General features: G+C 37.4%; 1 protein-coding gene across 4 annotated transcripts; it reads right to left on the reverse strand.

Moving 5' to 3' along the window:
• Window positions 1-219: 219 nt before the first annotated feature.
• On the reverse strand, window positions 220-11,365 carry lnpk (lunapark, ER junction formation factor). Of its 4 annotated transcripts, none has more exons than XM_085427291.1 (16): window positions 11,228-11,365; window positions 10,189-10,259; window positions 9,060-9,101; window positions 8,814-8,864; window positions 8,585-8,721; window positions 8,312-8,370; window positions 7,717-7,757; window positions 6,522-6,605; window positions 6,377-6,428; window positions 6,097-6,213; window positions 5,748-5,834; window positions 5,362-5,467; window positions 4,639-4,709; window positions 4,146-4,316; window positions 2,885-2,965; window positions 220-1,595 (listed from the first exon to the last, which is right to left on the reverse strand). In XM_085427291.1, exons 2-16 carry the CDS (start codon window positions 10,213-10,215, stop codon window positions 1,390-1,392), a joined length of 1,332 nt encoding a protein of 443 aa, XP_085283417.1. In that variant the 5' UTR covers window positions 10,216-10,259; window positions 11,228-11,365; the 3' UTR covers window positions 220-1,389. The 4 variants fall into 4 exon arrangements, with proteins under 4 accessions (XP_085283417.1, XP_085283416.1, XP_085283420.1 ...); XM_085427290.1 differs by having other exon boundaries at window positions 5,748-5,852; XM_085427294.1 differs by lacking the exon at window positions 2,885-2,965.
• Between the last annotated feature and the right edge of the window lie 5,350 nt (window positions 11,366-16,715).

Genomic DNA, 16,715 nt, shown 5'->3' on the forward strand with positions numbered 1-16,715 from the left:
CATGTTTCCTCTGGTTAATCTAATTTTCCAGATTTGATGGCCAGTTTGTTTCAATCCAGCCACAAAATAAGAGAACACACACACACACACACACACACACACACACACACACACAGATTATAAAGGAAATAAGAGTAATGAGAGTCATGTTACCCGTTTCCATCAGCATCAGAAAAGTGGTGAATACCATACCAATTGGTAGAGCACAGATTCTTTAGCGTAACAGTTGAAGTTAAACATTATTTAAATTCATTCTCTCAGCCTCTTTAAAAAAAAAAAAAAAAAAAAAAAAAAAAAGTGAGAATGAGTCTTTTTCCCCCCACTTTCAGTGAACATACTACAGCTAATTGTTTCTGTAATAAGCATCCTTCCTTTCCTTGATGCAATATTAGCCACACTCTGGTTTACTCCCCTCATTCAGCATTCAGTTTCAGTACTTTTGCTTCCAATAGATTTAAATGCAACTAACTGCTCATATCTCATTATTGGCAGTCTGGGACAAAGATCCAGTAATATAATGAAAACAAAAGAGAAACAAAAAGCATTACAATGTATGGGAATAAAAGCATACATGCATCAGCATTGGCTAAACATCACTATAACAGACGGTATCCAAAGAGATAAATGTTTTTTTATTGTCAGCCTGAAATATAGGATCAGGGACTTAAAATGGAAGATGAAAAAGCCACAGCAGCAGCAGCCTGAAACCTAACAGCATACTTGTATGCACATACTGTAAACACAACAGAAGCTGTTCTGATTCACAACAGGTTTATCCTGAGATGGACTTCATGTGTTATGCATGTCAGTGTTTGGATAGTGTAGGAAAATCCAGTGTTTCCCACACTGGATAAGGAGTGTTTGTGTTGACCTTTCGCTACAACTATCTGACATTCTCACCCACTTCAGGAAGTCATTTTAATCAGCAGTAATCCTCTTTTTAACGTCATTTCATCTGAGGAAAAACAATGTGTGAACCAGCAGTTCTATCTAAAACACTTTTTCTTATCAAAACCATACAGCATCCAACTACATTAACCCTAAAAGGACCTTAGAGTGTAAATCGTTACTTTAAGTTAGTCAGTGCACCTACAGAGCAATATCACCAATCAACCAACTACACAACAGAGAAATAGCCTTAAAATTCAAACTACAACCCTCAATCTGACTCCTTCCCAGTCATCGGATCAAACTCATGACCAAGATATGTTGGCATCATTTTTGGCAATACTGTTGGACAATTTCACTAATAAATATAAATAATGATGATGGTAATCCTTGTCCATCAATGCTGCTTTTAAATATCAATAACTATCCTGGCTATTACCATCACCTTCTGCCTGGACAGAACAATCACATCCTTGTGGACCTTTTCTGGCCTCTTAGAAACTACAATGGCTGAGCTCCTGTCTCACAGGGGCTGCTGCGACTCTGCTCTGGTTTATCCTCGGCCACCTCTTCCTGAACAATTTCTTCTTCTTCTTCTTCTTCTTCTTTCTCTTCCTCCTTCTGCTGCAGCTGATCCTGCTCCTCTAATGGGCACTCGCTGTCTACTTCTTTAGTGATTCCTTCACAATCTCCCATCTCCTTCTCATCTGAGGAGAAAACATGCAAGGAAGAAAGGTATATAACCACGAAGCAAAAAGATAACAGAAGGGAGGCGTGAGAAAGAGCAAGCTTTGGGGTAACGTGAAGAGTTTGCAGTACAACGAATGATTGGTTTCTTGGATCAAGTGGTAAAGGAAATTAGCAGCATTCCTGTTGTTAAGGTTAACATTCTGTAAGCTTACAAGAGTTTACAAGAGTTCTACAAACAGATTTTGGAAGTAGCAAGCAATGTAAGGAGCTTTACTAACACACCCAGAAACCTCTCCTCTTCCATAAATTAAAGGGCCAGGAAGATCAACATCAGAGGCTATGGTATACGAATCTACATCTCAAGTACATGTTATTACATTTTAGGGATGAAAAAGAAAAACGCTGTGATGTATAATGGTTCATTTAGTGATGGGCAAATCCACTTGAGTTCTAGAAAAAAAGAAGAAGAAAGAAATCTGATGGTGTAAATTCTGTCAATTACACAGAAATGTATTGTAGAACTAGACTGTGGCAAAAGGAAGATTTGATTCCTGTTTGTGGAGGATTTATAGTTCATGTGGAGATTGGCAATGATTACATGATACAGCACATCTCCTGACATAAGTGCAGAGTAAATAAATTTAGGTCACATTTTCCAATGGGGTGACTGAAAGCACCTACCAGTCCTTGGATATTTGAGCAATTTAAAATTGCCCCAAAAATGTATATTAATGTTATTCGAGCTGAATGGGAATTAAATCAGGAACAATGGCATGGGGTTTTTTTTTTCGATCATTTTCACGTTTCTACATGGACTCCAAAGCAAAAATTACTTAGTTAAGAAGAAGGTCTAAATATTTTACACACTCAATGAATACCAAACCTGGGTCAAATAAGTCAGATCAAAGTCATGTTGTTTAAATGTATAATCTATAAGGATAATTTCAGCTCAAGAAGGATAATTTCAGCTCAAGAAATACAGGATCAGTGGATCAGCAGAAGCATAAAAATGTCACATTATATTTTTTATTTATCTATTTATTTTGTTTTGCAGTCTGGCTTTAAAATTTCTTTAAGGCAGGATAAAATCCATTTATGACTCTTATCGGGCCCAGGTCTGGTGACATCCATCACCAGCTAACACCCATCATTGCTTTAGTCTGATTACTGGTAGCAGTTTGGGATTGGCTGCATTCTACAGTGTTATGAATTCTACAGCAAAGAAAGATGGACCCATCTGGCGATAATCAAATCAGTTCAAATTATGCCAGTTCGCACAGCGCAGGGAGAGAAGGGGCAGGGAAACCTGGACTCCGCAGAGGTCGAGTCTCTGGTCTCTGTTGGATCTTGAAACTGTGGACCAAATTCCACGGAGCTGGAGCTTTTGCTAGAAGCAAAATCATACCATTAAACCCACCGATCACAGGAAATGTACTGTGAAACTTGCACAAATGCAGCTTTTGATCAACTGTTGACTGAAATACATGCTGAACTGCTTCTGCTTCTACTTGGTGCAGAGAAGTTTCTTGCCCAACTACCTCATGAACAGAAACTGCAAAACATGTAGCCTAGAAATTCTGTTCAATTAGTTCGACTGTGCAGTTTCATGAGCACTGAGCAAGAAAGCGGTTACAGGAAACTCATTCCATCTTGCTCATTGGAATTATATTTCTTGATTTTACAATCACGGTGTATTCCCCTTAAATAAAAAGTGGTGACAATCGAAGTGTGCCCGTGTGCTGCCTCATCTGACTTGTTGCTCACTAAAAAGCTTTAAAAAGGATTAAGGTTGAAAAAAATCAAAGATAAAAAAAATGAAGAAGGTCAACCGGCACATTGCAGCGAAGCATTTAAAACAGGTGTTAGGACATGGAAGAAATAGCCAAGATGTACAGGAGAGTCTAAGTGTAAGACTGCATACGGGGTGCCATTTGTACCAAAATTATTGACACTGTGTAGTTAGGAGTGTGTGTTCTCTCTGTCATGTCATTCATTGCCCCACCAGAAAAGGTGGAACATCTCCTATCTATACTTTTGTTAAAAAAAGTTCGATTAAGTCTTGTTCAGTTGGACTGTGGCCTTGTATTAAAACTTTAAATGGTTAAAAATCTGACACTGACTTTGCTCAATGCTCTAGAAAAAAAAACTCATTGAAATTTGAGATCAGGATCACAAATTACAATTCAGTGTCAATTTTCAAAGAAAATGCAACAAATCCAAACTATAACACAAATGTGTGGTTGTCAAAATCATGTTGTCACCAACTACAGTTCAACAACATTCACAGCTAAACACACTTTTGGCATAAATGGAACCTCATAACTGTGTGCCCATTCTCTTAGATTTAAATACAAACCAACCTATGGTTACATTCAGACTAAATTTTCTTTTTTTTTTTTTAAACTTAGGTATTCATTAAAAACAAACAAACAATGATTTCTGTTCTGATAAGTGAACTAGAACAGTCTTGGCACTGGTCATAACATTTAGTTTTTGCTTGGTTAGAGTTTAGCATGTTAGGTGAGAGCGACACAACTGTGTCATTTGTGTGATGAGTGTTCCGGTACCTCCAGAAGGTGGCGCGCTCTCCTCTGTATCTGTCCCAGAACGTGGTGATGGCCCAGGTGAACGTGACTCAGCCCGCAGCCTCTTTTCAAAGTTGAACTCTGGAAGTCGGGGGGCCTGAGGACGAGTCTTCCTGGCTGGATTCATAAAGTAGCAATACGCGCAACGAAATGCTGCAGGGAGGAGGAGAGAGAAAGGAAAACGCACACAAAAAAGAATTGGCGATTAGATTGCTTAAATTCTGTACACATATCCGTGAATGTCCAGATTTTCATCAATTTGTGGACTGTACCATTTACGTGTTGTACATATAAAGATGGTTTCAGAACCATGAAAACCTATTTATCATGGAAACACTTTATCCAGGAATCTGAGCTTTCAGTGAGCTGTTGAGAAGTCAAGACAGTTTTATTGTTTACGTTGCTAATCTTCCAATCACTTCTGTCTTACCTAAAAAACATCTTCAAAAATGCAGTAGTGCATTTCTGAGCTTACCTAGATATTCAAACTCTTCTTTCAGAGCCATGCCATTATGAGAAAAACACTGCTGGCAGATCAGCGCGTATCTATAAGAAACAAGACAGGACAGAGAAAAATATAGAGGCAAAGAGAATAATGATCGCTGCATTCCAGGAGCTATTCAATGAAAAAAAATACACCTCAAAAACCTGCCTCATCTTTTTCAGTTCATGATTTCCCATGATGTTTTTTCTCCAAATGGTATAACTCCAACAGACAAACATAGTGAATACTATAAGTGCAGCTGAAGAGCAAACAGGTGTGAGTTCATTATAAACTATTTCAGGCGGGATAACTTCCCACAGCACTCTATCTGGAGAAGCAGCTAACCTGGCATGCACCACCTGGTTTTATTTATGTTTTATAGTTTCTGTTGTAACTACATTTTTTAAAAACACATTTACCATACAAATAATAGATAAAATGAGCAGCCTAGCTTTTCACCCTTGTGTAATTTTTTGCTATGGTGTTCATTTCCATGCAGATCATTCAGGTACAAGCTGCAGAGCTCAAAGAATAATGTAATGTTGCCTTTACCATGAGTGAATGCATTTATTTTGATTCTATATTATAGTACAGTTCAATACATGGCAGTGTTGGGCTGACATTGACTGCCCAACACTTCCTGTAGAGCCTAATCCATCAGTTTGAAATAAGACAATTCTACAAAGGGCTGTAAATTCAAAAAAGGATCGTCACCTGTTCTGTGGTCCATCCCCTACCAGATACTCAATGACTCTGTCCAGAGCTCCCCTGTCTTTGGGCAAGATGGGTCTAGCTAACGGAGGACCTGGAGGGTGCATACCTGTAAATAAGTCCACACATGGAAATTAATACAGACTCACATTACAAATACACTGTTTTGTAAGTTTAAAAAAACAGATTGGGTTAAAAACAAAAAAACAAAAAAAAACAGATTGTGGGCTTTTTGCCAGCCTCAAAACAATATAAACGGTATAAACACTAAGAGTGGTGATGTCCAAATTACTACCTTGAAAAGTTAGGAGAAATCAGGCACTGCAGAAGTTCTTGTTTGCCATGCATAGATGCCTGATTTCAAGCTAAGATGCTCTTAAAGACATTACCTAGCATTGGGGAGGAGGGAGTCCTCGGTACTGCGCCCTGTAGGACCGAAGCAGACAGAGCAGATCTGTCTGGTGGACCTCCTGGAGCTGAGAGAGGAACACGTTCTGTTGGAAGAGCGACACAAGAGATGGACACAAACTGGCATCTAAGAGAACTAAGTCAAAGGCAGCTGGCATTGCTGTTTACTACAGCTGCCTTTGACTTAGTTCTGTGCCTTTGACCTAAACCTTCATATAGATTTTGATGCTGAATATTCTTTTTACATGCATCACAAATGGGCACGGCATGAGATTTAAGAAATATTAGGATCGTTTATTATACTTAAAGTGTCTCATTTTGTCTGCTTACCCACAGGTGTGCCTGCTGGTCCCAGCAAGGGACGTGCTCCCGGTGGAGGAGTCATGACCATTGCATGCGGGGTGCCCATTGGCATCGGTCTCATTACCACCCCTCTCTGCCGAATCTCTGCCCAGGGGGAAGAAATTAATTGAAGCATTTGGTCCTTTCCAAACATAGGATTTGTTTATGCCATCACAGAAATCTCTCTCTCTCTTTTGAAGAGCTCCACTCTTCTGATCAGAAACTTTCCAAGTAAATCTAAGTAACACTGTACAGAATTATGGGGTACCTTGTCCTGGCCTGGGAGTCATCGGAGAACGCACTGGAGTTGACTCAAGTTCCTGCAGCAAAACAAAGCGGAGCAATGTGAAACAAAATAAAAATACAATACAAAAATAAACAGATAAAATAAACATCAAGTGAAAAGCTCTCACAGCTTTCTTCTTAGCCTCAGGATCAAAACGTTCCAGGATGAGCTTGGCATTTTTGTACGTTTCTGTCTCCATCACCTCCTCAAGCTGGAAAGACAAAAAAAAGGGAAATCTAAGCTATAACATCCAGGCTCAACAGGATAAGAAATGTTGAAGTAACTCGAGGAATAAAAAAAATACTGATGGGGCCAGTGATACCCCTCAGCCTCCTAGTAAATACACTTATGGTATTAATTTCAAAACACTATGTTGCTTTGTTCTCGAGTTATTGCATTCACAAGATTTTCAGAAAACTTGAGCTTGAGGCTGAAGTCACTGAGATTCAAATTCATCTGAGATTTTAGCAGATACACATATTAAGCCTTAGGGGTAAAAAAAAAAAAAAAAAAAAGGCCAGAATGATTTTCTTCTTGAAGATGCTTTCTGCTTCTCAAGGCGTGAAACTAAATAACATACAAAATAAAAGAACAGACCCAGCTCTGATACCACAGAGGGTTCGGAGATTGAGTGGAAATTTTAATCTGACATACCACTGCAATCCTGAAGAGAAATAAAAAATAACTAAAAAAAAACAAACAGACAAAACTGGGGGAAAACTTACAATTTTTCAATCACAGTTAAATAAAATAATAAAACTGGACGTGTAACACACAATTTTTCAGATCCAAATAACGAGATCTGACCAATCAGACCACTGTATTTGGCAATAAGCAGACTGTAGCTCAAAATACAAACCTGTAATGAATATACAAATTATAAAATAACTATTTTATCTAAGACACGCGGCTAAAAGCTGCTTCAGGTCCATCGGCTCTCTCAAATTATCTCTCTGCCTCTTCAGTCCTAACTCTGCCATCAACAAAAACAGGCCGCGAAAGCGACTGTGATACAGCTTCAACTCCTGGATTAAAAAATGAAATTCCCTCTGCTGCTGCCTTCTTATGAGAATTGAGAGTTGAACCCAAAATCTGTTTATTCCTTTTCTTCTTTAGAAGCATCAGGACCAGCTCATCGTCACTTAATACTAACTGTATTTTTTTCACAGTGCATATTTTGAGGACGAATTTCCAGCAAAAGCACAATGCATTCATATGTGTTACACTACAAGTTCAAATGTGAAAAGTTTGTAATTTCAAACTGTTATTTTGCAGTGCATTCAGTGTGTAATGGCCTTTACAGTGAAAGACTGAATACTTACAATCTTTTTTTTGGCAGCCTTTAAATCTTCGAGTTTTTCACCTAAAAAGAAGAATGAATAACTTTAGTCAACTGGCATCATTTCCAATAAGCTCCTTTTTCCATCGACCCATGCTGTGGAAATAAAACACAGTTTAAATTATTATATGCTCAATTTGTGATTCTGCTAGTATCTTAACATATCTCAGGAACAAATTATGCTACTTTGTCTTTGTAGCATAAGCAGTATGTACTGTCAACAATAAGAGTGTGACTCGAGTCGCAAAGTTAGGTTGTAAGAAAACACATTTGTAAGCAAGGACAATCAAAATGAAATGCTTCAAATCATATAGTCAACAACCATTACTCCTCAAGCCATTTTTCAATAGGCCACTGCTCAGCAGGCCACTTTGCCTGAGCCTCCTTGTGCTCAACTATGAGTATGACCTAATTAATTATAGAAGGAGGCACAGCACGAGCAGTAGGTAGACAGATTTGATCCAACCGAATTGTATCTTATGCGAGACAACTTCTAGCTTAACAGAAGCCTGAAAATAATATATGTGCTTTTGAGTTTAATGGACAGACAAGCAAAGGAAGACTGATAGATCACTTACTGTTTCTCTCAGTGCGTTTGGAGAAGAGAAAAATCAATAACTTTCTGATGAACCACACCCTGTTGAAGAGCCAGAAAGAAATGCAGAGAGAAGAATATTGTCTTCATCATCTTCGTCACATTCAGAAACCCTTTTCTCTCCTCACAACTTATGGAAAATAATAAGACCTAATATGAAGTGTATTTTTTACTTTGACACATTGAAAGTTATCTGTACCAGATAAAAACAAAGACAACGCTGTGAATTATTGTGAAAAGCAACAATGGCACTCACAGCACAGGGTATATGAAGAAAGGCAGGGCCATGGCTATTCTCTGCAACCAATGCTCGGGGAGGTAAAGACAGTAGACGATCAGGGAGATCAACAGGTAAAGGGCAGATGAGTAAAGTAGTAAACGACCAACCCATAGCTGCAGACAGATACATACAAATATATCAACGAGAAAAAGAAAGGACAGCTCAAGAATACAACTATAGATCTTTAATGTTTTGCTGACATTACCTTTTGCAGACGCTGGTTTTTAGTTTTAAACTCTTCCAGCTCTTTAATCTCCTACAAGAGAAACATGGTAAAGGTTATGTATACACTAAAAGAACTACTATGGAATGTACTCAGGTTTGTAGTTGTATTTGTTGTATGTTGGTGTTTCCAGGTGGCATACTACATCATATTTTTAGTAAACCTAAAATGGAATTGAAACATTGTGCAAATCCATAAAATCAGGTAAAAAATATACACAGTCAGTACCTTGTCCAGGTTCTCCAGCTGTTCAACTGTTGTTAGCTTTGCCTGGATTGCAGATAAAAGTCAGAAAATCACCATTAGCGTAATCAACTGATTTGCCAATAAAGACTCAATTTTGATTTATCAAGAGTTCATCTACAGAGGGGTCTGCAAAAAAAGCGAGATTAATGGTTTTATCATGCTATTTTGAGCTTTGAGTTTTCTGTCTCACAATAGTGTCTCTTGTTTTGCTAAATCACTGTAGCAACTTATGCTTAACACATAACCTGACTGGAGCCAGGTTATAGGTTATGACTAGAACAACATGTTTTAAGAGCAATGTAGATTTTCTGCTTGGGTAATATGGTTTATATGTAAAGCAGAACCCAGAAAGCCCACTTAAAAAAGTTGATAAGTCCCATTGTGATATCCCTTACCTTTGACTGTGGTTTTAGGTTTTGAGAAGCCAGCAAAAAAATCCCGGCTTTGCTAAACTTCCTTCATAGTATACCCTTCTGATTAACTAAATATTTTAGTCAAAGGAAACTTAAAGCAAATGGGATGTTTGATTTTCTGAGTGAGAAAAACAATCAATACCTTCATTGTTGCCAAGTCTCTCATGCTGCCTGTCTGCTCCTCTTTCTTTCCCTTTGACTTGGTTAGTATGTCTAAATATAGTGTATGAATTCACCTAGCTTGGGTGCTAAGCTCAATCTGTTCATAGTTATCAAACTGTCTCACAGTAGAGTCACACAAGGCAAAACTTTACTGAGAATCAGCATCCAGAGTTAGCATTTTATTTAATTATTCAAGGCTTGTGAAGTAAAAATAACGAGTTTGGCAAATATAAAAAAAAACAAACAAACAAAAAAAACAAAAAAAAACAAAGTTGACAAGCTTTTTAAGTGTTTTTTGGGTTTTTTTGTGGATTGGGGTTAGACATTTGACTGGAAATTCAGTGCATGTGGTTCATTTCAAAATAATCACTTGGATTCAATCCAATACAATCAACTTTTTAAATGCCAGTCACTCTGTGATTTATCATAACCAAGAAAATTTATCATCATGTTTTTATTCAAAATGCAGTTTTCATTTTGAATTTTTCTCTGTTTCATTTTCTTGTATTCAAACATGTTTTCTGTCAGTCACTTACCTTCCATCGAGATATTAGGGCCCCCATGTTTTTGAAACTACACAAGTCTCTGCTTTGATTTCTTTGGTTCACTAAGAAACACACAAACAACACGTTACAGGTAAACAAAGCACACGGTCTTTGCTGCAACAGTTACACAACTTTTGATGTTAAACTCCACGTTTGAGCCTGACCAAGACATTTATGCACTTACATCATAACAGTATTTAGGAAGCTGCCTACAAAATCACAGACAATGGCAACTCTTGTTGCAATGGATCTACGAACATAATCTCTCCCTATGGCTCCTTATACATGCAACAAGGTGGCTAAATATATCACTTTTCACTTTCTTATTTAAATTTTCAGAATCTCACTGGTTAAATGCAATGCATAGCAGTTGATTCAAGTTCCATCCTCTTCACTTTAAAATGGCCAGACCCTATAATGAGATGAGTCTAGCCGCGGCTAATGTCACCGCTGTCATTCCAGCTACAAATATTTCTGAAACTGGAAACAGTTTGTAGTTTCCAAACATGCACAGCAACATGAATAAAGCCCCAACTGTGCTGTATTTCCGCTGAGTACCTAGCTTGCTAGCTGACCTAGCTTTAAGAGTTGGGAGTCAAGTCCCTGGGCGGTCACAAGACATAACCGCTAATGATGCTGCCAAGATTTATAACTGGTATTTCCTAGCTATTTAAAGAAGATATTTCCTATTGACAGCAGCAGCAAACAATGATATAACTTGCTGTATTCCTGCTAACGTAAGGTAGTTATGGCTAGTATTAGCTGCTCATTTTACACTGCTGCAAATCAGCCACGGTAACCTAAATACTCAGAAGAAAGAAGAGCCTTAGAAAACTAAGCTTTAGCATGACCACTACTTTTTGGGGCATCTACAGAACTCTGATCAAGAAAGTACGTAAACTGATGTACTAAGCTAGCTTCTATAATAACAACATACTGGTGCCGACATCAGCAGCAGGCACGCTGTGATAATAATATTCATCTTTACGTGGTCTTTTCAAATTAATACGTATTCGCAGAGGAAACTTACATTTACTCGATGTCTGGGTGTTTCTGTTCACTGACCATTCAGTAAAGTTCACGCAGAAACAAGAACATCTTGTCTGCTAATGCTACCTAAACTGACATTTCAACTGCCAACCAGAAAGAGAGTTTGGCGCGGTGTTGAGACGTAACGGAACGTATGTGACGTGGCTGGGCTGACCCATTTCCCAGAGTCCTGTGCGGTGTAGTCTTTTTCGTTTCATTTTGTGAAATTTATTTTTTTATCTAACGTTATTAAACAATCTTTAAAAAAATTAAAAAAAAACAGGACTAATGAAAACAAGAAAGGCAGATTGGTCCACAATAATTGAAAATTACATTAAAAACACAAGTTTAACATGTATATGGCTTGTATAGGATATGCTGGTGTACTTTCATGAAGTCATGGATGTGAACACTTTCTTGATAGTTTTCTGCGCTGCTAGTGTTTCAAAGTAGCATCTATTGCTTTTCACTTAACACTGGCTTTCCTTCCAGACCATTTCCATACATGCAGGTGTAGCTTCCAGCCATCTGGTCCATAGTATCTACACCTCCTTTGGTCTTGTTGTAGAATGTGATTAATTGTGTTTTTTCTCCTTTCTGGTATTTTCATCCACCATTTTGTTGTGATACATTGCGCTCAGATGTACAGCAGCTTTCTTTCTGACATATACAACTATATGGTAAGGCTGCGGGGTTTTTTCTGACCCACTTGTGCATTTAAAGGTTAACATATAATTTGGTTTGTCAGAGAAAAACATACATATCTATTAATGAATTTGATGCTACTGCAAAACAAATGAATGAATAGGTGAATAAATAAATAAATCAATGTGAATCAAAGGAACCATTCTCGCTTTAGAAGTCTGCTCTGTTAACTAACTGATAACTCAGCGGAAAAACCAGAGGACTTATAGGATCAGCACAAATATCTGCAGGTTGCCTTTATGTGGGTATCATCAACATATAGTACAATACAAATATATGCATATGTGTAAATTATTTTGAGAGGTAATAATCATAATATAAGGAGATGGACTACACAATTTTATAATGGGAACCAGAACCAGGGGAATGTATTGTACACACTCAGATGTTGGTCTAATGGTACCTGAAAGATTATGTTTGGAGTCTTCAAAAAGAGGTTTCAGATTTCTACAAAGCTCGCTCTTTTTTTTCTTTTGGACTTTGATTTCTTCTTTGAAAGAAGATGGATTGTTTGGGCTTTTACGGATACTACTCGCTGGAGAAATAGGATGAATGGGCTAAAACAGTGGCTCAGCTGGCTGCTTATGAGAGGATGACATATACATGGGCCCCTTGGGGCATCTTCACTGCTGTAACTTGGAGGTCAATTTAGTAGTGTAACCAAGAACATCAGAAAAAAACTGGAGTTGTATATGGTGCTTTGTCTCCATTTTTAAGTAACAGCTACAGCTTTAATAGCCTTTTCTCTCGTCTTTGTCAAATTAGGAGAACCATCTAAGCTAAATAATAATAATACTAAAGCACTGGAGAGTATTTTCTATTGAAATTCTTGCATCATGCCATGTTTCCAAAAGCATAAAACTGAACAGTTATTTCAGCTGTGTAATAAGACATTACTTTCTTCCATAACAACACTACAGATGAAAACATTCAACTCAGTGCCAGTCAAGCCTTTTTCTTGTAGTTCCCCAGTTTGTTGTCAACATCTGTACCTTGAAGGCCGACAAAGCTGCAGGCTAACTTTAAATTGTAATTCCAACTCTTGCCATTAGATGTCGCAGTTTTACTGTATGATGTGGACTTTAAACCCACCAGTAGGACTGAGAATATGTATATGCCTAGGTGTTAAACTAAACAACTGAACAAATCGCATATGTGTACATTTAGCCTCCATTATAGGTCTAAATTATGTTTTTTTCCTTCTTTTTGATATAAACCTTTAGTACATGAAAGTGGCTTGAAAGAAAGAAAGGAAAAAGAAAAAACCATTTGGGTTCCAGCTCAGCATCTTAATCACAAGTTCCCGTGGTGTCTCACTGTTATCCCATCGCAGGAAATGTGAAGTTGTGATATCTCACCAATATTTATTTCTCAGCTCTCAGCCGAGCTGTTTCAGATTTGGCTGCAGTATGCAGAGATTTGGCCTTCAACTTTTATGCTTCCAGCTTCCTCTGGAGTCTTAAGAGTTATGGGCCTAATAAAATTCTGCCTCTTTTCTCTCTCACACACAATCACTCCTACACACACACACACACACACACACACACACACACACACACACACACACACACACACACACACACACAAAGATAGGCCTATGCTGTATATATAGCTGATGAGTAATCCTGATGCTGATGTTATTTCCGTTTCATTAACCTGTAATAAATTAAACACTGAATGAAAATGAGCAACAGGGACTTTTCCAACTCTCCAGTGCTCTACTTGCATAGAGTACACACACGCTAATTTACGCGGGACAGCTGGATGTCACTAAACAATAATCACTGGTGTTTGACAATTTTAGACAAAGTACAATAAAACGCGCATTTAATTGAGTTTTTAATTAGACTAATCTTTCTTTCCTCTATTTAGATGAAAGTAGAGAAGAGATGTTTTTATGTTAAAGAGAATTAGAAAAAAATGTGTGAAACAGCTTTTTTAACAGGGATTTCATCGCCTGGGTAATTGTTGATAACGTCAGATTCTGCATACGTATCTAAAAATACAGAAACAATGTAACAAAAAAGTATAACTCCACAAAAACAATTTAAAAAACGAGAAATTTTTTAAATGTTGTTATCAGATCTTTTATGATTTCCACGATATTTGCAGCTTCCTCTCCAACTTCATTCATTTAAAGTCCTTATTTGCATTAAAAGCTGCGCTACAATCGACTTTGAACAGGCGACGTTGATTCGGGTGCACGTCAGGGATGAGGGGCCCCCTGCACTTTGCACTCAATTAGCGAAACGTGACAAGAAGAAGACGAATATTTCGAAGTGAGTGTGGTGGGGATAGATCGTTCTTTGGACTCCGTAGTCAGTGTGTGTAATTAAAAAAATAAAGACCTGCTTTATGGACAATGTCCAACGCAGAGCCCGTATATTTGTTCTGGATGACGCCACTCCGCCTACCTTTCTAACTGTAGGATTTCATACTTTACTGATTAGGGCATTAGGCAACATGTTAATAATTTCGCCTCTTATACTTTTTCTGGTTTTATTTACATTTAGTGTTTCGACTGTTTGACCCTCACTAAACTGCCTTAATAATGTATCTACCCGCATCATTTTTATTTTATTTTAATATAGCCTATGTTTATTTATTTATTGGTTTAGTTTTGGGCATCTGTTTCACTGAATGAGGTGCGAGGCCAAAATGTTCAGTGCTTTGTGTCGCAATATATCAAAACACAAAATATTAAATACACTGTCCTAAACACACTGTCCTAAACACTTATACACATATTACAACATATTAATTGCGCGAAATTTCACAATACTACTGCTACTACTACTACTAATAATAATACATTTGCGGATATTTAGGAGATACAGAATTTACAAGATATTATTTTCCTGGCGTGGGTGGATTTCCTGTAAATGAAAATCTGGTTAGTTAATCGATGGAGGACAAACAACACATGCTTTTAGTGAACTATAAGTTTCATTCATTATCTGTGGGGGTTTTTTTGTTTGTTTTTTTGTTTGTTTTTTTGCTTTTACAACTGCCGTTTCACACCCTAACATTATTTTTTCTATTTTTTTTTCTTACCGCAGTTTAGAGTAACTACATTTTTCGAACAAGATTACTAAAAATACACAGCCTTATATTAATTTTACTAAAACATACGCACTACCAAAGGTAACGACTATGACCACTGTAAGCTGCCGTTTAGAACGAACATCGGTATTTGGCACTCTGCGATGAGAAGGTGTTATAGAAGCCTATTCTGCATGCCAGACATTATCACGTGTGTCCTAGACGTCCACAGGGGCTACAGTAACTACCGTTTAATATACACACATTGTACAAAGTAAAAAATCTCAAAGCATATTGTGTTCCATATGGTTAAATGGTGAGCAGTGGGCATCATTTTCACTGGATATATTTATTTGATACATTAATTAAAATACACCAGTCCTTTGTGGTTTCTGCCATCAAGGATGTTTTGCCTCATTTAAAGACTTGCATCAGCTTGCTCTACATTTGTTTTGCACAAAAGTACTTCATGCAAATTTAGTTTGGTTACCACTGAACCTGGTCAATTCACCAGCTAAGTAACTGATCTGTACACATCATAATCACAAACCATCCAAAACTGATCAGAATAGTTTTTTCAAAGCAGGCCTGTCAACATAATGGTAACTACATTTACACATCTTATATTTATAATATAGCTATTTCTCGGGACTGTACTATTGCATTGCAAAGCTAGTCGAGATTTATGCCTCATATAAGAGGCTACAGATCCTTTTGAAGAACAGCTTTCACAAAAAGATCAGCCAATCAGTAAACCACACCTCTGGTGCAGTTTCCTCACTTGCTGCCTATAATGCCTTCTGTCTTCTCCTACAACAGCTGCAGATGTATTGAACCTCAGCTGATTAAGGCAGCAGGCCAAGGTTAGAAACAAGAGAGTGGTGGTGGATTTGTTTGTGCGATACTTTCATGATTTGGCTGTTGTTTAGTCCAGAGATTTTCCCATGGTTCTACAGAAGGACCAGCTTTTGTCCTTGTGAATTTCAATATTGTTTGAGGCAATGAAGTGGGGGCATCATAAGTTGCTTATTTTGATATGAATATGTATGCTTTTGCAAAATGACTTACAGATCTACATTTTTTGACTTGTGTATGCTTTAGTTAGGAAAGTATTCAGGAAATATAAGGGATATTTGCTATACTTTTATCATGTGAAAGCAACACAAATGCTCACAATGTAAAGTATTTTGAAGATGTGAACCATGCATTATTGTCACTTTCCTTAAACAAGGCTTTTCTAATCAATGCCTGTCGGCTAATCTAAATGTCAAAATTGGATACATTTTAAGTTACTACAGTGAGACCATTAAAAAGAAAAATCTGGTCATGTTTTCACTGAAGGCACATAGTGAGATGTTCTCATAATAAGTGAATGCTCAATGAAAGTGATTAGACACATTCTGTATATTTATTAGACAATAACTTGTCACCTCATACTGTTTTTAAAATATAGTAGCAGAATGGGTTGAAATTACTCCTCACTATTTAAAAAGACATCCATCAGTTGGAAAAAAAAGCATATTTCATAAGTTGCTACTTCCACTGTGTGACTATACTATGAGACTGCTCCTACTGCTAATATTATTACTACCACTGATTATTGGTAATTGATAATTTTTTCATCCATTAAAAACGATCTAATAAACCATTCTTGATTGTTCTTTTAGGGTCCAAAAGAGGGCTGGAACTTATTGCAGGTAGATCAAAGACCTACAGTCAGTTTTTTTTCTTCCACTATATAT

This window comes from Rhamphochromis longiceps, linkage group LG13 (genome assembly GCF_057381845.1).
Source record: "Rhamphochromis longiceps isolate RC_006_pf linkage group LG13, R_longiceps_female_GT1.1, whole genome shotgun sequence".
Classification (NCBI taxonomy): Eukaryota; Metazoa; Chordata; class Actinopteri; order Cichliformes; family Cichlidae; genus Rhamphochromis; species Rhamphochromis longiceps.

Bases quoted from the DNA above. Each gene is read 5' to 3' on its own strand.
- lnpk (XM_085427290.1), bottom strand. From the start codon at position 10,215: ATGGGGGCCCTAATATCTCGATGGAAG. The intron at 9,102-10,188 runs GTAAGTGACTGA...TCTGCAATCCAG, and splicing joins CCCTAATATCTCGATGGAAG to GCAAAGCTAACAACAGTTGA. The intron at 6,606-7,716 runs GTAAGTATTCAG...TTGTCTTTCCAG, and splicing joins AGGCTGCCAAAAAAAAGATT to CTTGAGGAGGTGATGGAGAC.